Raw genomic sequence first — 24,922 nt, forward strand, 5'->3', positions numbered from 1 at the left:
TTCTCCTTCTCTTCTCCTTCTCCTTCTTCTTCTTCCCGGCCTCACCTTCAGTGAGGACACCCCTTCCTGCCCTGGTATACCCTACCTAGAAATGGACGAGTTTTGTAAAAAAAAAAAAAAAAAAAAAACGAAAAAACTCACCACAAAACCCGAATACTCACTCTCTTTGCCATGGGTGGGAATCCATATAACCTGAGGATTTATACCCCAGGGGGTGTCAGTGGGGAATCGTCTAAACACCCTTGGGGGGGTGGTACTGGTGGCAGTAGGCACCTGGGGGAGGGACGGTGCCTTCAGAAAGTTGCTTTCTCTCAATGGTTACTTACCTGCAACAGGGAAAAAGAGAAAGTTTAATAATAATAATAATAATAATAATAATAATAATAATAATAATAATAATAATAATAATAATAATGAGATTCGTTATCTTATATCATTTATGGAAAGGAAAGTTGAATCTGACTCTCATCTGTCAGTCATTTCAGATCTGAGTTTAAGTTGATTTGTGAATGGGAAATATTTTCAATGTAAATTTATGACTGAAATTAACATACATATGCACACAAAGTATATGTATATATATATGTACATACATACATAACATGTATACATTTGTGACATAGCAAATATGTATATACCATTGCATATGCAATATTAAAATATTCAAATCATACATGCAATAAACTTGAAAAAGGATTATGGAAACAAGCAAGAAGAATTACATAACATAAATCCCTAACTGTCTACAAATCTTTTCGCCTAAAATGGTGGGAATTTTAATTGGGTATACGAGACAATTGCCACTATTGTGACCGTCACTAATCCAGCGCCTCTTCTGAATTAGCAGGGCCACTCTTCCAATTACAGTGCCACTATTTTAAAGTGTCAATAACCTAGTGCCACTATTTTAGAGTGTTAGTACCCTAGTTCCACTATTTTAAAGTGTTAATAACACAGCGCCACTATTTTAAAGTATTAATAACACAGTGCCACTATTTTAAAGTGTTAATACCCTAGTGCCACTATTTTAAAGTGTTAATAACACAGTGTCACTAATTTATAGTGTTAATAATATAGTGTCACTAATTTAAAGTGTTAATAACATAGTGTCCCTACTTTAAAGTGTTAATAACATAGTGTCACTATTTTAAAGTGTTGATACCTTAGTGCCACTATTTTAAGGTGTTAATACCCTAGTGTCACTACTTCAAAGTGTTAATAACATAGTGTCATTATTTTAAAGTATTAATACCAAAGTGCCACTATTTTAAAGTGTTAATACCCTAGTGTCACTACTTCAAAGTGTTAATAACATAGTGTCATTATTTTAAAGTATTAATACCAAAGTGCCACTATTTTAAAGTGTTAATACCCTATTGTCACTACTTTAAAGTGTTAATACCCTAGTGTCACTACTTCAAAGTGTTAATAACATAGTGTCATTATTTTAAAGTGTTAATACCTTGGTACCACTATTTTAAAGTGTTAATACCTCAGTGCCACTATTTTAAAGTGTTAATAACATGGTGTCACTACTTTAAAGTGTGTTTATAAACTAGTGGCACTATTTTTAAGTGATAATAACCTAATGTCATTATTTTAAAGTTTTAATAACCTAGTGCCACTGTTTTAAAGTGCCAGAAACCTACTGCCACTATTTCAAGTGTTAATAACCTAGTGTGCTTATTTTAAAGTGGTAATAACTTTAGTGCCACTATTTCAAAGTGTTAAAAACCCAGTGTCACTATTTTAAAGCGACAGTAACCAAGTGCTTTTATTTTGAGAGAAGACAGTGCTACTATTCCAAGCTCTACTGTTCTAAAAAAAAAAGGATGGTAAAAGGGAAACACAACTCACTATTCAGAAGCACCTCTAATCTCGTGCCAACTACTGCAGGAGGGGAGAGAGAGAGAGAGAGAGAGAGAGAGAGAGAGAGAGAGAGAGAGAGAGAGAGAGAGAGAGAGAGAGAGAGAGAGAGAGAGAGGGTGTTTTTAAAATATTAGCCTTAATAAACTCCAAAGAATACATTCAATAAATTCAAAAGTATAATTCTTAGAGAGAGAGAGAGAGAGAGAGAGAGAGAGAGAGAGAGAGAGAGAGAGAGAGAGGTTTTAAAATACTACCCTTATTAAATTCCAAGCAGTACATTCAATAAATTCCAAAGTGTAATCTTGAGAGAGAGAGAGAGAGAGAGAGAGAGAGAGAGAGAGAGATTAGTCTTAATAAATTCCAAACAATGAGAGGGAGAGAGAGAGAGAGAGAGAGAGAGAGAGAGAGAGAGAGAGAGAGAGAGAGAGAGAGAGAGAGAGAGAGAGAGAGAGAGAGAGATTTAAAATAACCAATAACAAACTCCAAATAATACATTCAATAAATTAAAAAGTATAACCTTTACAGAGAGAGAGAGAGAGAGAGAGAGAGAGAGAGAGAGAGAGAGAGAGAGAGAGAGAGAGAGAGAGAGAGAGACAGGACCAAGCAGGGAGGGTGATGATAAATCATCGCCCAGGTGAATTTTCCAGGTAGGACCATCAACAGGTAGGTAATCCATAAATCGGTTGGTGGGGGGGGGGGATGGATAAGGGAACCCAAAGGACAATTAGTTTTCGACGAGATAAAGAAAAAGAAAAAGAATAAAAGAAGGGGATGGAAAGTTACTCAAAGTGATTCATTCACGATTCCATTCAATAACCACTGTTGCATTTTACGACGGGATATGAAGCCTTTTGTCACACACACTGTGCCAGAGAGCTCTAGGGAGGATTCGGGTTGAGAGATACTGGGTGCGAGACTTAGGTGAGAAATGATGTGGGGATACATTAGAATGGGACTTGGGTGAGAAATTATGTGGGGATAGAGAATAGGACTTAGATGAGAAATGATGTGGGGATATAGAATAGGGCTTAGGTGAGAAATGAGGCGGGTATACATTAGAATGGGACTTGGGTGAGAAATGATTTGTGGATATAGAATAGGACTTGGGTGAGAAATGATGCAGGGATACATTAGAATGGGACTTGGGTGAGAAATGATGTTCGTTATATTAGAATGGGACTTGGGTGAGAAATGATGTGGGGATACATTAGAATGGGACTTGGGTGAGAAATGATGCGGAGATACATTAGAATGGGATTTGGGTGAGAAATGATGTGGGGATACATTAGAATGGAACTTGGGTGAGAAATGATGCAGGGATACATTAGAATGGGACTTGGGTGAGAAATGAGGCTGGGATACATTAGAATGGGACTTGGGTGAGAAATGATTTGGGGATATAGAATAGGACTTGGGTGAGGAATGATGCGAGGATACATTAGAATGGGACTTGGGTGAGAAATGATTTGGGGATATAGAATAGGACTTGGGTGAGGAATGATGCGAGGATACATTAGAATGGGACATGGGTGAGAAATGATGCAGGGATACATTAGAATGGGACTTTGGTGAGAAATGATGCGGGGATGCATTAGAATGGAACTTGGGTGAGAAATGGTGCGGGGATACATTAGAATGGGACATGGGTGAGAAATGATGCGGGGACACATTGGAATGGGACTTGGGTGAGAAATAATGCGGGGATACATTAGAATGGAACTTTGGTGAGAAATGATGTGGGATACATTAGAATGGAACTTGTGTGAGAAAAGATGCAGGGATATATTAGATTGGAGCTTGAGTGAGAAATGATGCTGGGATACACTAGATTGGAGCTTGTGTGAGAAATGATGCGGGGATACATTAGATTGGAGCTTGTGTGAGAAATGATGCGGGGATACATTAGAATGGGACATGGGTGAGAAATGATGCGGGGATACATTAGAATGGAACTTGTGTGAGAAATGATGCGGGGATACATTAGAATGGGACTTGGGTGAGAAATGATGCAGGGATACATTAGAATGGAACTTGTGTGAGAAATGATGCGGGGATACATTAGAATGGAACTTGTGTGAGAAATGATGCGGGGATACATTAGAATGGGACTTGCATGAGAAATGATGCAGGGATACATTAGAGTGGGACTTGGGTGAGAAATGATGCTGGGATACATTAGATTGGAATGGGACTTTAGAATGGGACTTGCATGAGAAATGATGCGGGATACATTAGAGTGGGACTTGTGTGAGAAATAATGCTGGGATACATTAGAATGGGACTTGCGTGAGAAATGATGCGGGGATACATTAGAATGGAACTTGTGTGAGAAATGATGTGGGGATACATTAGAATGGGACATGGGTGAGAAATAATGCGGGGATACATTAGAATGGGACTTGTGTGAGAAATGATGTGGGGATACATTAGAATGGGACTTGTGTGAGAGATGATGTGGGGATACATTAGAATGGGACTTGGGTGAGAAATGACGTGGGGATTCATTAGAATGGGACTTGGGTGAGAAACGATGCGGGGATACATTAGAATGGGACTTGGGTGAAAAATGATGTGGGGATACATTGGAATGGGACTTGGGTGAAAAATAATGAGGGGATACATTAGAATGGGACTTGGGTGAGGAACTACATATGGAGTCAGACAGTTTTGAGAGAGTGTGAGTTAAAACAGATTTTGTGAATATAAGACAAGGATACAAATATTTTATAAATTTATGAAAGGGATACAAGTGAGTAATGTAAAAGATTTTATGAATGTAAGACAGGGATACAAGTAAAAACTTTAAAACAGGTTTTATAAATGTACAACAGGGATAAAGGTAATTTAAAAGATTTTATGAATGTAAGACAGGGATACAAGTGAGTATTTAAACATTTTTATGAAAGTAAGACAGTGATACAAGTAAGTAATTCAAAATAGAGTTTATTAATGTATGACAAGGATACAGGTAAATATTTTAAAAGATTTTATGAATGTAAGACAGGGATACAAGTAGAAAATTTAAAACATATTTTATGAAAGTAAAACAGGGATACAAGCAAGTAATTTAAAAGACTTTATGAATCTAACACAGGGATTCAGGTTAAGTAATTTAAAAAATTTATGAATGTAAGACAGGGATACAAGTGAATAATTTAGAGGGGATATGTTAAAAATGAATGCCCCGATCCTTTAAAATAGGATTTGCTTTGGGGATACAAGAGAAATGAAGAGGGAATATGTTAAAATGAAATGTGTCCGATATTCTAATATAGGATTTGCATATACGTTTATAAGAGACTTGCAAATACATTCAAATAATCCTTGAATAAGGACAAGTATAATTAAAATGGGACTTTCAAATAAAACAGCATTTGATTCAAAAGGTATCTAATTGATCACACATCAAAGTGGACTTTTTTTGTGGGAAACTGTGGGTATTTGAGGTAAAACAGGACTTGGCAGCATTTGACTCTAAAAGTATTTAATTGATCACACATCATATTGGGACTTTTTTGTGGGAAACGGTGGGTATTTGAGGTAAAATAGGACTTGGCAGCATTTGACTCTGAAAGTATTTAATTGATCACACATCAAATTGGGACTTTTTTCGTGGGAACCTGTTGGTATTTGAGGTAAAATAGGACCTGACAGAATTTGACTCTAAAGGTATTTAATTGATCACACATCAAATTGGGCCTTTTTTGTGGGAAACTGTGGGTATTTGGGGCAAAATAGGACTTGGTAGCATTTGACTAAAAGGTATTTAATTCATCATACGTCAAACTGGGACTTTTTTTTGTGGGAAACTGTGGGTATTTGAGGTAGAATAAGACTTAGCAGAAATGTGTGAATATGTATGCATGCATTACGACAGAGAGAGAGAGAGAGAGAGAGAGAGAGAGAGAGAGAGAGAGAGAGAGAGAGAGAGAGAGAGAGAGAGAGAGAGATTATGTCAACGTCCAGCCATCACACTTTATACCACATAAATAAAGAACAAGGGATAGTGATAATATGTATGTATGCGTTTGGGAAGGACATGAGAGAGAGAGAGAGAGAGAGAGAGAGAGAGAGAGAGAGAGAGAGAGAGAGAGAGAGAGAGAGAGATTATGGAAACGCCCAGTAATCCGACTAGATACCAAATATAAATGAAGAAAGGGGAGGGCACGAAGTTTAAAACCATGGGCTGCATCTTAAAAAGGATTGAGAGAGAGAGAGAGAGAGAGAGAGAGAGAGAGAGAGAGAGAGCATTAAGTGGGTGATTGATTGGTCAATTACAGTGACGGAGAGTCTATCCCAACCGGACGAGCGAGGTCCCATCCCCCTCAAAAAGCGAGCGGGTCCCGGGAGATGCGATCGGCTCGCGCGAGAATTTGATGCCCACAATGACGGATGGCGCGAAAACTTTCGTTTTTATCTCTCGAAAAAACGGTTGTATTTAAAAAAAAAAAAAGTTCTTGAGCTGATAAAGACGGAGTATGGACAGGCAGGTTTGCCGTTTTATTTTTCTTGTTTGATTTCGTCTTTGAATTGGGGGTTTTAATAGGAAGATGAAGATGGTGGTTGGAGTCAAAATCGTGACAGGAGATGTATGTATGTATGTATGTATGTATGTATATATACTATGTATATATATATATATATATATATATATATATATATATATATATATATATATATATATATATATATATATATATATATATATATATATATATATATATGAGAGAGAGAGAGAGAGAGAGAGAGAGAGAGAGAGAGAGAGAGAGAGAGAGAGAGAGAGAGAATAAGAATCTTTTCAGATATTCTATATAAATAATTATAAACTACATATATCTGCAATGTTTATATTTATAGACAAATACGACAATATTCATCCATCAACCAGTAATATCTACTTAGACCACATCATAAATAAATTGCAATTGAAAAGAAGTTTGGGGGAATCTAACCAACCAAAGGTCAATTAAAATCGACGGATCTGCCTACAAGGAGGAACGCCATTCCCTCTGATAAATCACCGGTTGATTTGTGAGCCTAAGGGCCCTTTGCCAAATGATAAACTTAAAAATGTACGGTATATACAAAGAGGTCTCTTGTTTGTCAATTTTTCATAAGTTGTATTTTAACAGGGATCGTTCATATTCACAATTGATCCCTGACAGACTCTAGATTTGCTGAACAGCATAAGCACCAATATGGGGTAAATGTTCTGCCTAGCTGTCGAACTTCTCAGTTCCAGAGGGCCTTTATTCCTCACACCTTTGGACTGTGGAACAGTCTCCTTGAGGATGTAGTGGAATTGGACTTTCAAAAGTTCAAGCGACCATGCAATGCATTACTGCCATAATTCAATTCTTCTATTTTAGTAATTTACTTACATTCTCATCCATTTATTTATTCTTTTTTAATAAGTGATCTCTTTTTTCAGTATTTCCCTTAACATTCTGTTACTTCTTTCTAATAAACACCTATTTTTTGCAAGCTTGAATTTCAAGTCACTGCGATAGCCCCTGTGGCCTTGTTCCATATGAATAGGGTTCAACTTCTGAATAATAATAATAATAATAATAATAATAATAATAATAATAATAATAATAATAATAATAATAATAATAATAACAGGCCTAACCTGGTAGCTGTTCTGGTGATGCAGAACAGCTCTGACACTAGATCCCACAGACACAGACGCATGTTCAACTCACAGCAAGAACTACATTGGAGACACTAGATAATCAGTAAACCAGTGCGACAGACTAACATTTCATAGACACCCCCCACAGAAAACACCCCAGCAAGAGCTGACAGAAGCAAGCCAGGTCACTCACAGAGTGAGCAACTTAGGTCAGCTCCTCAGAGCTAAACTCTAGGTTTAGCCACCTAGCAACCGGCTCTAAACATGATGTGGTAGATTTGGATTATATTTTTCCACCTGGGAAAAGAGGACACTATTATTATTATTATTATTATTATTATTATGGAACAAGTCTACAGGGGCTATCGACTTAACATTCAAGCTTCCAAAGAACATGGTGTTTAAACACTACGCGCGAGCAAGAGAAGACAGGGCGGCAAGCTCCTCCAGTAGTTACCCGACCAACAAAAGTAGCAATACAGCCTAGCACAGCCACACTTTATGTGAAGTGAGATATAGATATATACATGAATTCTGCATCATAATGTTGCTTAACTGAGCAGAAAAACTCAAGAGAGCCTAAAATGGGAATAATTCCTTGACCAACCAGATATGCCTACTTGTGTGAAAACCTTGCATTGTGATGTACATTTCAGTCCGCAAGACTACCCCGGTTGGTTAGGCTAAGTCCTGAGATCCACAACATGCCTCCTATATTTGAACACCTCACCACACTTTCTCAGTTCCGGCATAAGGCCAGCTTAATCTAAACCAATCAGCCAGCTAGAATGTAGCTTATTAATCTTTGATAAATTTGAAGATAGGCAAAACAGCTGTTGTAGTGATAACAAGGCATGTAGGACTATTAAAGAAATTGGATATTTTGTTTTTACCAAATAGGATTACTGGAAGAATATTTTATATATAGAAATCATTATCTTTATATATAAATATATTAGGTATAATGTATATATATATATATATATATATATATATATATATATATATATATATATATATATATATATATATATATAAAAACCCCTTCAAAAGAGCCAATCCCACTTGACCAAACAACCATTCCGAAAAGCTCTCAGCAGAAGAAGAAGAATGACGACTTGCATCCCCGAGGCGGTTTTCCACCCGGCTTCGAAGGAGCCGCGGAACGCGTCCCCGAGCCTAATCGGGCGCGCGGCGGGCAGGCAGCCCACCAACCAACCATTCCCGCGGCGGTTTTCCGCCTTCGGATCCCGAAGGAGCTGTGGAACGCTGCCCGGGTGTAATCAGGCGGGATTCCTGGTGCATCATCCGCCGAAAGGCTTTTAGTGTTCCTCTTCTTTTGTTGGGAATTCAGACAAAAGGGACAATAAAAGGGACACGGCCGGAGAAGGATTAGTTTGAAGACGGAAGGAGATTCGTCCTTCTTTGTGTTGGAGGTATGAACACGACCCTTCCTCCCTCTCTCCCTTCGAGGGAGGAGGAAGAAGAAGAAGAGGAAGAGGAGGGAGCCGAAGGAATCTACGAAGAGGAATGGGTCACTATGGGATGATGTGGATATTTGTGTGTCCTCTCGCAGAGAGAGAGAGAGAGAGAGAGAGAGAGAGAGAGAGAGAGAGAGAGAGAGAGAGAGAGACTAATATTCTGAGTGGAAAAAATTGTCTTTAACTTGCATCATTTCGCCATTTTAGATTTTTTTTTTTTTGTATCTTCTCTGGCACCAGAAGACGCCAACCTCAATCAGGGTGATATATGCCAGCAGCCTTGGGGTCTCCTTTGGTAGTCACCTGTTGGCGAACAATAAAATAAATATATATATATATATATATATATATATATATATATATATATATATATATATATATATATCATATTCTGTTTCTATAAAAGAAAATCTCCCTCTCTCTCTCTCTTTCTCTTTCTATATATGTATATATATATATATATATATATATATATATATATATATATATATATATGCATATCTATCTATCTATATATATATACAATATATATATATATATATATATATATATATATATATATATATATATATATATATACACTTTACTTTATGTTTCTACAAAGCAAAACTCCTCTCTCTCTCTCTCTCTCTCTCTCTCTCTCTCTCTCTCTCTCTCTCTCTCTCTCTCTCTCTCTCTCTCTCTCTCAAAACGTCCACAACTTGCACAGAAAGATTTCACGAAGATAGATGGACGAGCATAACGGATAAAGATCAGTAATAAATATATTTTTTAAACATTAAAACACAGGTCACGAAAAGTAACGTAGGCCCAAGTCTCTGGTGCCTTCATAGAAAACGGAATCGCGTAGCAGCGACCGGGACGGCTAAAGGGGGTACTACTCCAGAAGTGACGTCCCCGCGTCGAGAACGCTATTTTCAAACCTCCGCTGACTAGCGCGGGGAAAGAAAGAAGAGAGAGAGAGAGAGAGAGAGAGAGAGAGAGAGAGAGAGGAGAGAGAAAGAGCTCTCCCTCTCCATCCAGACGAGCCGAATGCTTAATGGAATTGAATTTTCCAGCCTCCATTGTTGTTGGAGAGGAATCCGTTTCGCAAATTCAAAAGAAAGCGAAGAGAATTCGGCCATTACTCGCGTTGTGAAAGGAGGATCTTCCCCGGAACACCGCCTGGCCATGTTAAAGTTTCGAGGGGGTCCTTCCGAGCCCTGTGTCCCGGGGCGGGGAGCCCCCTCTGCGGTCATCGCCTATTAATAGGATCCGGTTGGTTTTAAGGGGATGGATTCTCAGCCGAGACGAATTGAAATTAGGTATGATTAAATTTACAGTAATCAGGATAATTTTCAAGTATATTGTGGGACACATGGACACACGCTGCAGAAATTATATTCTTCAAGAATTATCATTTTAATTAGAAAATATAAGATTTAGGCCAAAGGCCAAGCGCTGGGGCATATGAGGTCATTCAGAGCTGAAACGGAAATTGACAGTAGGAAGGTTTGGAAGTCGTAACGGAAGGGAAACCTCGCAGTTGCGCCATGCAACAATTGTTGGGAGACGGTGGATGTAAGGTGGAAGAAAGAGAATATGAACGGACGCACAGTAATGCCTACAGTGCACCACATGAGGTGCACTGACGGCATTACTCCCCGTACGGGAAACGTGTCCTTAAAGACCACCAGCTTAGAATAAATGAATGTCCATGAATGCATACTTTAGAAAAACAAAAACAGGCAGATAGGGGGCTATGCCTCCTCTCCTTCGAAAATATCAACATTTGTCTGTCCACTCGAGTTTCTATGACATTTAATTTCCTCTCTCTCTCTCTCTCTCTCTCTCTCTCTCTCTCTCTCTCTCTCTCTCTCTCTCTCTCTCGTTGTAAGCTAGCTGGATCGGCAAACCTTGAACTATCTCTTTCTCAGCATGACAAACGACGAATTCTTAATGTACCTCATAAACTATGTCAATAGTTTATGAGGTACAAAACCTCTAAGTTCAATATCTGCCAAAAAGACAGCTTAGAAATTCTATGAACAATGTCACTATCAAAAAATATCAAAGCGTCGAGTCTTGTAGCTAATACCGGGCTTAGTAGCACGGATCAGTCCAGGACACACCACATACACTGTACAAGGTCATCAACTCGAGGACAAACCTGCCTAATCAGGGCCAATAACTGACAGAGATTTCAGATACTGGGGAAACGTAAGGAAGGAGAGAGAGAGAGAGAGAGAGAGAGAGAGAGAGAGAGAGAGAGAGAGAGAGAGAGAGAGAGAGAGAGAAGACTACTGTGCTGGGGAAGTGGAAGGCGTCACGTGACACCTACAAGAAGTTGGTGACAAGTGACGGAAAGGGAAAACGATTTGGGAAACAATGACATATGGGAAAAAGTACGTGACTTGGAGGTTCTAAGGGCTAAGTCTAAGGGCGAAAGGATGTGTAGGGGTTCATGTAAGGGGTGGGTAAGGACCAGAGGAAGGGTAGGGAAACGTCCTGAAGAGTCCTGCAGGGAGGAGGGAGGGTGCGGGGGTGGGGAGATTAACTTACTTCGGCTTAAAATCAAAACCTTGTCGTGTATTCTTTAAGTACTTACCGGACCACTAATCCGGTGGGCAAGCATAAAGCCCCTGTTCCCGTTTCCCCCTTAGAGCCATGCAATTAATATTCATGAGGAGAGAGAGAGAGAGAGAGAGAGAGAGAGAGAGAGAGAGAGAGAGAGAGAGAGAGCAGAAGACTTAATTGAAACATACTTGCCGACATTCTTATTGAAGTTCATTCTCTCCTTGTCTTGAGATACTGCCCAACTTTCGCCTGCATTATTACTTTCTCTCTCTCTCTCTCTCTCTCTCTCTCTCTCTCTCTCTCTCTCTCTCTCCAGCATTAGCCCTGATGATTTATCCTTCCCTTGGATTGGACCCTGAATTATTCTCAGAAACTTGCACGAGAGAGAGAGAGAGAGAGAGAGAGAGAGAGAGAGAGAGAGAGAGAGAGAGAGAGGAAGTAGATATAAGAAATATATAAATTTATTCATAGAAGGCATCTATCCATCTATCTATCCATCTATCTATCTATCTATCTATCTATCTATCTATACATAATCTAAAGTTTAATTAAAAAGCTGTCAGTCGCCTCGTGAAATCTCTTGCCTGTGAATTCTCACTCTCCCACCGTCCGTGAATTCTCACTGTACCCCCCACCGTCCGTGAATTCTCATTCTGCCGCCCCCTACCCCGTCCGTGAATTCTCCCCTCCGAATTCTCCGGTCGGCGAATTCTCACTCCCACTCCCGTCCGTGAATTCTCCCCTCCGAATTCTCCCGTTCGTATTATCTTCTGTTACCTCTTTCATATGAACACCATATTCTTTACAAGCTTGAATTTCGAGTCACCATATTCTTTGGATTCTTGCATTTCGAGTCACCATATTCTTTGGGTTCTTGCATTTCAGGTTACCATATTCTTTAGAAACTTTAATTTCGATGAACTATATTCTTTGGAAGTTTAAATTTCGAGTCACCATATTGCATTTCGAGTCATCATATTCTTTGGATTCTTGAACTTCGAGTCACCATATTCTTTGGGTTCTTGCATTTCGAGTCACCATATTCTTTGGATTCTTGCATTTCGAGTCACCATATTCTTTGGATTCTTGCATTTCGAGTCACCATATTCTTTGGATTCTTGCATTTCGAGTCACCATATTCTTGGGATTCTTTGAATTTCGAGTCACCATATTCTTTGGATGCTTTCATTTCGGAGTCACCATATTCTTTGGATGCTTGCATTTCGAGTCACCATATTCTTGGGATTCTTGCATTTCGAGTCACCATATTCTTTGGATGCTTGCATTTCGAGTCACCATATTCTTTGGGTTCTTGCATTTCGAGTCACCATATTCTTTGGATGCTTGCATTTCAAGTCACCATATTCTTGTGATTCTTGCATTTCGAGTCACCATACTCTTGGGATTCTTGCATTTCGAGTCACCATATTCTCTAGAAGCTTGAATTTCGATGAACTATATTGTTTGGATTCTTGCATTTCGAGTCACCATATTCTTTGGATGCTTGCATTTCGAGTCACCATATTCTTGGGATTCTTTGAATTTCGAGTCACCATATTCTTTGGATGCTTGCATTTCCAGTCACCATATTCTTGGGATTCTTGCATTTCGAGTCACCATATTCTTTGGATGCTTGCATGTCGAGTCACCATATTTTTTGGGTTCTTGCATTTCGAGTCACCATATTCTTGGGATTCTTGCATTTCGAGTCACCATATTGTTTAGAAGCTTGAATTTCGATGAACTATATTCTTTGGATTCTTGCATTTCGAGTCACCATATTCTTGGGATTCTTTGAATTTCGAGTCACCATATTCTTTGGGTTCTTGCATTTCTAGTCACCATATTCTTTGGATTCTTGCATTTCAAGTCACCATATTCTTGGGATTCTTTGAATTTCGAGTCACCATATTCTTGGGATTCTTTGAATTTCGAGTCACCATATTCTTTGGGTTCTTGCATTTCGAGTCACCATATTCTTGGGATTCTTTGAATTTCGAGTCACCATATTCTTTGGATGCTTGCATTTCGAGTCACCATATTCTTTGGATTCTTGCCTTTCGAGTCACCATATTCTTGGGATTCTTTGAATTTCGAGTCACTATATTCTTTGGATGCTTGCATTTCGAGTCACCATATTTTTTTGGGTTCTTGCATTTCGAGTCACCATATTCTTGGGATTCTTTGAATTTCGAGTCACAATATTCTTTGGGGTCTTGCATTTCGAGTCACAATATAATTTGGATTCTTTGAATTTCGAGTCACCATATTCCTTGGATTCTTGCATTTCGAGTCACCATATTCTTTGGATTCTTGCCTTTCGAGCCACCATATTCTTTGGATGCTTGCATTTCGAGTCACCATATTCTTTGGGTTCTTGCATTTCGAGTCACCATATTCTTTGGAAGCTTAAATCTTAAGTCAGTGACCCCTGGAGGTTTGTTCCATATGAATTGGGGTTAATTTTCTGAATAATAATAATAATAATAATAATAATAATAATAATAATAATAATAATAATAATAATAATAATAATAATAATAGTGACTGCTACTTAGGAAGCCCCTCCCCTCCTTCCGACCCCCCTGCTAAGCAGAAACTACTGCTTATCTTTAAGCAAGCAGGCAGAAAAGAAGGAATGAAAAAAAAAAGATAACCATCAACACATATAAATACATATAAATATATAATCTTTTGTTTGGCGAGAGGACCAATTCAGGACCGGCATCATTTCCGCGTGGGGCTTTCGAAGCCCTATTCACCCCCTCCCCTCCCCCAAAAACTGCCTTAATGGTTCGAAACCAATTATATCCTCGACTATTCTAAAGAATATAAAGATATAATTATCTCGGAAAATGACGAATGAGGCTACTTCCGCTATCTCACAAATATTCTGCTCCCATTCAGTAATTTTTTTTCCTTTTTTTTCATTTTTTGTCTTCCTCTGCCGGAGTCTGCCTAATAACTCTTTATCTGTGCATGTGCAGATCCTAATTGGCGGGAGGAGCGTGGTCATTTGGGAGCATTCCGGAGCATTCCGGGGCATTACGGCATTACGGCGTATTCCGGAGCAGTTACTCACAATTTATGCTAACAGTTATGCCCGCATGAGTCGTACAGATGGGTATATTTTTTCGACCGATTCTCATTAAAACATGACAACTCGCTCTCTCTCTCTCTCTCTCTCTCTCTCATTCCATGGAAGAGTGTAGCTATAATGTACTTCATTCCATCTGTCCACTTACTATGTAGGTTTTCGGTGGGATTGGCTGAAATCAATGTTTCTGATATCAAAGGTTTACTGCGATAAATATCCAAACTACTTCTTCAGTAATACATGTGAATGTTTATATACACAAAGAACATTCAAACATTCTTATACAGGTCATAAATATTCCGAGTTATGTCGATAATATAACAATACAAACTCACAAAAGACGAGTTTGTCTCAAATAGTCAACGCAGATCAAACGCGAACGAACGATTGGCTTTCAATAACTACCTTCAGCCTCATTGTGGGTTAATAAAAAGAACTCTGGCTGTAATAATTTCTATAAAAGGTATTTAAATCATTTCTTAATTGCAAATTACATAAATAGGTTAATATTCGAAATAGCATGGAATATTGTTGGCTATGGGGAATGAGGCTGCCTAGGGTAAGTGAAAGAAACAGCCATTGCAACAGTGGATGGAATGAAATGCATGGCGATTGTACTGCAGTTTTGTTTCAGAAAACTCTGTATATTTACACCATTTTTTTTCATGAGATTTCGAATCGATATAAAAGCTCCGTGACTGGGCGATTTCGTGAGTTTTTTGTCCATATAATTGATCGAGTAAAATATAGACTGTTTCCAAGTAATGTATCGAGCAAAATATAGATTGTTTCAAAGTAATGTATCGAGCAAAATATAGATTATTTCAATATAATTGTTCAATCAAAAAATAGATTATTTCCATATAATTTATAGAGCAAAATATAGATTATGTCCATATAACTGATCGAGCAAAAAATAGATATTTCCATATACCTGATCGAGCAAAAAATATATTATTTCCATATAACTGAACGAGCAAAAAATTTATTATTTCCATATAACTTATCGAGCAAAATATAGATTATTTCTATATAATTGATCGAGCAAAATAAAGATTATTCCATGTAATTTATCGAGCAAAATATAGATTATTTCCATATAATTAATCGAGCAAAATATAGATTATTTCCATATAATTGATCGAGCAAAAAATAAATTATTTCCGTATAATTGATCGAGCTAAAAATAGATTAATTCCATATAATTAATCGAGCAAAAAATAGATTATTCCATATAATTGATCGAGCAAAAAATAGATTATTTCCATATAACTGATCGAGCAAAAAATAGATTATTTCCATATACCTGAACAAGCAAAAATAGATTATTTCCATATAACTTATCGAACAAAAGAAAGATTGTTTCTATATAATTGATCGAGCAAAATAAGGATTATTTCAACATAATTTACCGAACAAAATATAGATTATTTCCATACAATTAAGCAAGCAAAATATAGATTATTTCCATACAATTAATCGAGCAAAATATAGATTATATCCATATAATTGATAGAACAAAATATAGATTATTTCCATATAATTGATCGAGCAAAAAATAAGTTATTTCCATATAACTGATCGAGCAAAAAATAGATTAATTCCATATAATTGATCGAGCAAAAAATAGATTATTAGATATAACTGATCGAGCAAAAAATAGATTATTTCCATATAACTGATCGAGCAAAAAATAGATTATTTCCACATACCAGAACGAGCAAAAATAGATTATTTCCATATAACTTATCGCGCAAAAGATAGATTATTTCTATATAATTGATCGAGTAAAATATGGATTATTTCCACATAATTCACAGAGCAAGATATAGATTATTTCCATATAATTAATCGAGCAAAGTATACATTGATTTCATATAACTGATCGAGCAAAAATAGATTATTTCCATATAATTGATCGAGCAAAAAATAGATTCTTCTTCTTCTTCTTTTAACGTGCTTTTTCCCATTTTTTTATTCCATATAATTGACCGAGCAAAAAGTAGATTAATTTCATATAATTTATCGAGCAAAATATAGAATATTTCCATATAATTGATCGAGCAAATTAAAGATTATTTCCATATAACTGATCGAGCAAAATATAGATTATTTCCATATAACTTATCAAGCAAAATATAGATTATTTCCATATAATTAATAGAGCAAAATATAGATTATTTCCATATAATTAATCGAGTAAAAAATAGATTTTTCCTTATAACTGATCGAGCAAAATATAGATTATTTCCATATACCTTATCGGGCAAAATATATATTATTTCCATATAACTGATCGAGCAGAATATAGATTATTTCCATATAACTTATCGAGCAAACATAGATTATTTCCATATAACTGATCGAGCAAATTACAGATTATTTCCATATAATTGATCGAGCAAAATATAGATTATTTCCATGTAATGTATCGAGAATAATATAGGGGATATTATTTCCATATAACTGATCGAGCAAAATATAGATCATTTCCATATAAGTTATCCAGCAAAATATGGACTATTTCCATATAATAGATCGAGCAAAAAATAGATTATTTTCATATAACTGATCGAGCAAAATATAGATCATTTTCATGTAACTTATCGAGCAAAATATTGATTATTTCCACATAATTAATCGAGCAAAAAATAGGTTATTTCCATATAACTGATCGAGCAAAATATAGTGTATTTCCATGTAATATATCAAGGAAAATATACAGGAGATGATTTCCTTCTAACTGATCGAGCAAAATATAGATTATTTCCATATAATTTATCGAGCAAAATATAGGTTATTTCCGTATAACTTATCGAGCAAATAATAGATTATTTCCATATAACCTATCGAGCAAACAATAGATTATTTCGATATAACTGATCGAGCAAAATATGGATTATTTCCATACAATTACCGAGCAAAATATAGATTATTTCCATATAATTAATCGAGAAAATATACATCATTTCCATAAAACTGATCGAGCAAAAAATTGATTATTTTCATATAATTGATCGAGCAAAAATAGAATAATTCCATATAATTGATCGAGCAAAATATAGATTATTTCCATATTACTGATCGAGCAACATATAGATTATTTCCATATAATTAATCGAGCAAAAAATAGATTATTTCCATATAACTTATCGAGCAAAATATAGATTTCCATATAATTGATCGAGCAAAATATAGATATTTCCATATAACAGATCGAGCAAAATATAGATTATTTCCATATAATTGATCGAACAAAATATAGATTATTTCCATATAACTGATCGATCAAAATATAGATTATTTCCATAAAACTGATCGAGCAAAACATAGCTTATTTCTATATAATTGATCGAACAAAATAGATTATTTCCATAAAACTTATCGAGCAAAATATAGATTATTTCCATATAACTGATCGAAAAAACATAGATTATTTCCATATAACTGATCGAATAAAAATAGATTATATCCATATAATTGATCGAGCAAAATATAGATTATTTCCATAAAATTTATCGAGCAAAATATAGATTATTTCCACGTAATGAATCGAGCAAAATATACAGGAGATTATTTCCATATAAATGATCGAGCAAAATACAGATTATTTCCATATAACTGATCGAGCAAAATACAGATTATTTCCATATAATTGATCGAGCAAAATATAGATTTCCATATAACTGATCGAGCAAAATACAGATTATTTCCATATAACTGATCGAACAAAAATAGATTATTTCCATATACCTGATCGAGCAAAATACAGAAACCTCATTGAGATCCAGTATCCTTTGTATGCTGACGACATATTCGGCATAAAAAAACTAGCCTAGACTCTTTTTGTTTTAAATATAAGGCATTGGAACGACACTTAGATACATTGAAGGAATAATGATCACAATTAGCAGGTAATTCCAATTGATTTGAAATGAAAGCGTGCTTAAAAGAAGGTCAGAAAAATTTTATATTTGGCTTGTGCATAGAATATATGTAGAATGATAAAAAAAATTATGATTTGATATATAAATATATATATAAATAAATAAATAAATATATATATATATATATATATATATATATATATATCCCATTATTGACCCTTATATAACAAACCTTGGTGTCTGAGATATCTGTGTATTTGTGTAATCACATACACAAATACACAAATGTATACACTTGATGTCTTCCAACTAAGTACCCCAAAAAAATTCAATCTTTTTTTGAAGGTTACTTATTGATTTTTCTCCAAGAATAATAATAATAATAATAATAATAATAATAATAATAATAATAATAATAATAATAATAATAATAATAATTATTATTATTATTATTATTATCATTATTATTATTATTATTATTATTATTATTATTATTATTATTATTCACTATAAACCTAGCATCCAGAAAAGGAATAAATGAAGAAACCCTTCACTCGCAATGTTGGATTAGAAACTTCTGTCACTGGCAACAATGAGGTTACCCTATAACCCACAGGTGTTGGAACTGATCAATAATAATAATAATAATAATAATAATAATAATAATAATAATAATAATAATAATAATAATAATGACAATTTAAACGATGCAGATATTGTGAACGCTATAAATGCGATTGAGTCGAAAGCGGTATTGATAAGCGCTAAGCCAAAGTGTGACGTCATGCTGACATACATCCCGCGTGAGAGAGAGAGAGAGAGAGAGAGAGAGAGAGAGAGGGAGAGAGAGAGAGAGAGAGAGAGAGAGAGAGAGAGAGAACATCGATTTTCCTCCTCCTATATAAACGTGTTGAAGGAAGCTTTTTTCGAGATATCTTGAAGTGGTTATCATCCCCATAGAGAGAGAGAGAGAGAGAGAGAGAGAGAGAGAGAGAGAGAGAGAGAGAGAGAGAGAGAGAGAGAGAGATACGTCCTCCCCATCCAAAAGATTATGCACAAAATCCTACATAAGCACGTATGCAGAGAGAGAGAGAGAGAGAGAGAGAGAGAGAGAGAGAGAGAGAGAGAGAGAGAGAGAGAGAGACTGGGTCTTCCTATTGCAAATAAACTGCCAATATCCTATATCTATCTATCTATCTATCTATCTATCTATCTATCTATCTATATATATATATATATATATATATATATATATATATATATATATATATATATAGAGAGAGAGAGAGAGAGAGAGAGAGAGAGAGAGAGAGAAAGGGTATCGGATCTTCCTATTGCAAATATTGTGACCTATATCCTACAGAGAGAGAGAGAGAGAGAGAGAGAGAGAGAGAGAGAGAGAGAGAGAGAGAGAGAGAGAGAGAGAGAGAGAGAGAGAGATAAATTACATCCAGTTATAAAAATAATGCCCCTGCATCCCCAGAGAGAGAGAGAGAGAGAGAGAGAGAGAGTCGAGTAACCAAACGGACCCTATAAACCACCCCTTTAACTCGACCCATTTAGGATCCACACCTGCATTCCTACCTTTAAGGTTAAGCCCTTTTATCAAATCATCTTTAACACTTAATCACCTTCGGATGCCTTGGCTAAGACTGGCTTAACCTTTCATGCATAGACTGGCAAAGGAAAGGCATCCGGCAGAAAACCGGCTTTTTGCCGACTGATTCACAAAGGCAGCTTTCACTGCACGACTGACACAGCATTCGCTTTCAGACTGGCTAGAGCTCTCATTGAATGATTGGCAAAGGTTACCAGGTTAACTGGTTAAAGCTCTCATTGAATGATTGGCAAAAGTTACCAGGTTAACCGGTTAAAGCTCTCATTGAATAATTGGCAATAGATACCAGGGATAACTACAGCTCTCATTGAATGATTGGCAAAGGTTACCAGGTTAACTGGCTGAAGCTCTCATAGAATGATTGGCAAAAGTTACAAGGTTAACTGGTTAAAGGTCTCATTGAATGATTGGCAAAAGTTACCAGGTTAATTGGTTAAAGCTCTCATTAAATGATTGGCAAAAATTACCAGGTTAATTGGCTAAAGCTCTTATTGAACGATTGGCAGAAGTTACCAGGTTAACTGGCTAAAGCTCCTATTGAACGATTGGCAAAAGTTACCAGGTTAACTGGCTAAAGCTCTCACTAAATGAATGGCAAAAATTACAGGTTAGCTAAAGCTCTCAGTGAAAGATTGGCAAAAGTTACCAGGTTAACTGGCTAAAGCTCTCATTAAATGAGTGGCAAAGGTTACAAGGTTAACTGGCTAAAGCTCTCATTAAGTTACAGGTTTAAAACTGGCTGATTCATTCCATTAGTTTAACATTCAAGAGCACACTATATGATAGTTTTATCAAATGACTGGCTAAAAATTCCACGAACCAAATTGTCTATAACTGTCAATTAAAGATTGGCACTTCCAACTGGCTGAAGCTTTCATTAATTGGCTCAATATTCAATAATTTTCTGACTATGAAAATAAGATTCTATGAAATAAACTGAAGCTTTCATATCGATATACTTTATCCAACGAATTATCCAAAACTGTCATTACATGATTGACATAAACTTCCATGAGTTAATTAGCTAAAATCACACAACAAAATGAGCTAAAGCTCCAATATATAAAGTAGGTAACCATTCCACTAATTGGTTAAGGAAAATGTCCAGCTTTTTCTATTCGACTTAGCTCAAACTGGCATTAAGAAATCATTGTAACTTTCATGATTACCTTATTCAAAGCTCTAACTTACAAGTAAACTAAAATATTTCACAAACCAAGCAAACAATACCTGTCATTTACAACACAGTTAGAGCTTTCACCAAGCTTCAAGCTGCCATGGAGAAATTAGTGAAACTCTCTCTAAAAAGTAATTAGCTATGTTCGCATGAACAAATCAATAACAGCCTCTATGAATAATTTTCCATAATAGAATGAACTAAAAAGGAACAGATTAGCTATAGCACCCATGAACAAAGTTTCTAAACCTCCCATGAACATGTTTGATAAAGCTCCCATGAACACATTTGCTAGAGCTTCCATGAACAGATTAGATATAGATACTCTGAACAAATTTGCTAAACATTCCAGGAACAAATTTCTAAAGCTTTCTTGCACAGATTAGTGAAAGCTCCCATGAAAAAAATTCTAAAGCTTCCTTGAACAGATGAGCTAAAGTTCTCATGAAATAATTTTCTAAAGCTTTTATGAACAAAGTAGCTATTGCTCCCATGAACAAATTTGCTAAAGCTTCCATGAACAGATGAGCTAAAGCTCCAATGAAAAAATTGTCTAAAGCTTTCACGAACAGATTAGCTAAAGCTTCCGTGAACAGATTAGCTAAGACTCTCATGAAAAATTTCTCTGTAGTTTCCATGAACAAATTAGCTACTGGTCCTATGAACAAAATTGCTAGAGCTTCCATGGAAAAAATAGCTATTGCTCTAATGAACAAATTTGCTAAAGCTTCCATGAACAGATTAGCTAAAGCTCTCATGAACAAATTAGCTACTGCTCCAATGAACAAATTTGCTAAAGCTTCCACGAACAGATTAACTAAAGCTCCAATGAACAAATTTTCTAGAGCTTCCATGAACAAATTAGCTATTGCTCCCAAGAACAAATTTGCTAAAGATTCCATTAAAAGATTAGCTAAAGCTCTCATGAACAAATTTTACAAAGTTCCCATGAACAAATTAGCTACTGCTCCAACGAACAAATCTGCTTAAGCTTCAATGAACAAATTAGTTAGAGCTTCCATGAACAAATTTGCTAGAGCTTCCATGATTTAATTTAAACCTAACTAACAAGGCACAAACGTAACTTCCTCTTCAATTCTCACAGTTCAGAGAAAATCTAAAATCATCTACAGTAATTCTAGATTCATATTTATCTGATCTGTAAAAAACATGGGAGAGAGAGAGAGAGAGAGAGAGAGAGAGAGAGAGAGGTATTAATCTTTACATTTGCATTAGAACGTCAGTCATTTTTAAGATGGTTTACCCTTGTTATCAACATGGATGTGGAGGATGGGGTGGGAGGGGGGGGGGTTTATGGTATGGAAAGGGGGGATCAGAGGGGCAGGGTAGAGGGGAGAGGTGGGGAGGGGAGGTGACGAAGGAAAATGTGCAAGTATTGCTAGAGGACGAATATCAACATTATTGTCAGTAATCTTCCAACGATGGCATCCCGATCCTATCAACATTGTGGCAGAGAGAGAGAGAGAGAGAGAGAGAGAGAGAGAGAGAGAGAGAGAGAGAGAGAGAGAGAAGAGGAGGCTGATAGGATGGATGAGTGGGGGGAAGAGGGGACGGGGGGAGTCCAACCACCCCCCCTTGTACCAACTCTTCTCTTCAGCCGTAACCAAGACGTGGGCGCCACTTTGCCCCTCCGCTAAAAATCAATACTGGACTCAACAACATTGAGTTACTACATAGAGAACATTCCCAATTACCGCTCTCTCTCTCTCTCTCTCTCTCTCTCTCTCTCTCTCTCTGTATACATCCGTGTTGTCTCTTTATAGGATTCAAGAATATCATTTGTAAGATGAGAAACTGCCTCTCTCTCTCTCTCTCTCTCTCTCTCTCTCTCTCTCTCTCAGACACTCATTACCTCTCTCTCTCTCTATGTTTCTTTCTCTTGCACACTTACATATTGTCTCTTTTTAGGATACAAGATCATCATTTGTAAGCTGAGAACTGCTCTCTCTCTCTCTCTCTCTCTCTCTCTCTCATTATGTACTTGTCTCCCCGGTAATCCTCCCATTCTCTTTAATCTCTTTGTTATCCCATCTCCCCTTATATTTCAATTCCCTCTCTTGTTTTGCCTTAATCCTACACCTTCCTTTAGCAAGATTTCCTTATTTTTCTTTCCCATATTTCTTGTTTTCATTTTTGTTCACGATTTCCTTTTATTTACTTCTTTATTTCTACGTTATTTGTTGATTGCACACACGCACACATATGTATATATACATATATATATATATATATATATATATATATATATATATATATATATATATATATATATATATATGTATATATATATATATATATATATATATATATATATATATATATATATATATATATATATATATATATATATATATATATATATATATATATATATATATGTATATATATATACGTATATATATATGTGTCTGTAATCAGCAAATAACGTAGAAATATATATATATATACTGTATATATATAACTGTATATATATAACATATATATATATATATATATATATATATATATATATATATATATTTTTTATATATATATTTATATATATTTAGAACAAAAAATTAAGTATAACTGATACCAAACAATAATCCAAGACACAATAAACATGAAAGTAATCCAATATAAAATAAATAAAAATGAAAGCAAAAATAAAAGGAAAATAAAATAAAAAAACAAAAACAAAATAAATGAAACTAAATAAAAAAAAAATCCATAGGTGCAACCCTATACCCAATAAACCAAAATAAAAATACATCAATTAATAACCAGCTGGAAGGAAAAAGAAGAGAGAGAGAGAGAGAGAGAGAGAGAGAGAGAGAGAGAGAGAGAGAGAGAGAGAGAGAGACCCAGCTAATCTAATCAATGGGGAATCTTTAAGGGGGCCAGAGATGAGTTTCCAACAGGTGAGACCATAATTGGGGCACACCTGTAAAGAACAACCTTTATGAGGTCATTAAAGGTTCATCGTTGATTGGGGGAGGGGGAGGGGGATTGGCAAATCGTTAATTAGGTCATTATCACTGATATCGTCTTCTGATTGGCCGGCAGTGGCCAAAAGTGGCTATTGTTAATCCACTTGACACTTTTTTTTAATTAAGTTTTCGAAATGCTGATTTTACATAGGAGAATTCACTCTTAAGTAAGGGGATCCAGTTCACATAGGGGCAGTAATATCACATAATGGCATCCATATCACATAAATACTGCCATTTAACACACACACACACACACACACACACACACACACACACATATATATATATATATATATATATATATATATATCACATAAGAGCATCCACTTAACACATGGGCATTCATATCACATAAATGCTCCCAGTTTCATACACAGGCATTCATATCACTCATGGGCATTCATATAACAGAAGGGTATTCATATCACATTGGGACATTCACATCACATAAAGGCATTCATATTACATAAGGGCATTTATATCACATTAGGGCATTCATTTCACACTTGGACATTCATATCACATAAGGGCATTCATATCACATATGGGCATTCATATAACATAAGGGCATTCACATTACTTATGGGAATTTATATCACATAAAGGCAT

General features: G+C 35.9%; 1 protein-coding gene across 8 annotated transcripts in view; it reads right to left on the bottom strand.

The window, feature by feature from the left end:
• The window catches only part of LOC136830582 (innexin inx2-like), a 316,948-nt gene that overhangs the window by 159,713 nt on the left and 132,313 nt on the right, over nucleotides 1-24,922 (bottom strand). For 2 of the 8 annotated variants that reach the window (XM_067090112.1, XM_067090107.1), the window contains exon 2: nucleotides 162-326. The exons of the other annotated variants lie outside the window; for them this stretch is intronic. In XM_067090112.1, the coding sequence (XP_066946213.1) occupies nucleotides 162-187 (26 nt within the window). In that variant the 5' untranslated portion in view covers nucleotides 188-326. The remainder of the gene's footprint in view (nucleotides 1-161; nucleotides 327-24,922) is intronic. 8 annotated transcript variants of the gene reach the window in all.

Source organism: Macrobrachium rosenbergii, chromosome 47 (genome assembly GCF_040412425.1).
Source record: "Macrobrachium rosenbergii isolate ZJJX-2024 chromosome 47, ASM4041242v1, whole genome shotgun sequence".
Classification (NCBI taxonomy): domain Eukaryota; kingdom Metazoa; phylum Arthropoda; class Malacostraca; order Decapoda; family Palaemonidae; genus Macrobrachium; species Macrobrachium rosenbergii.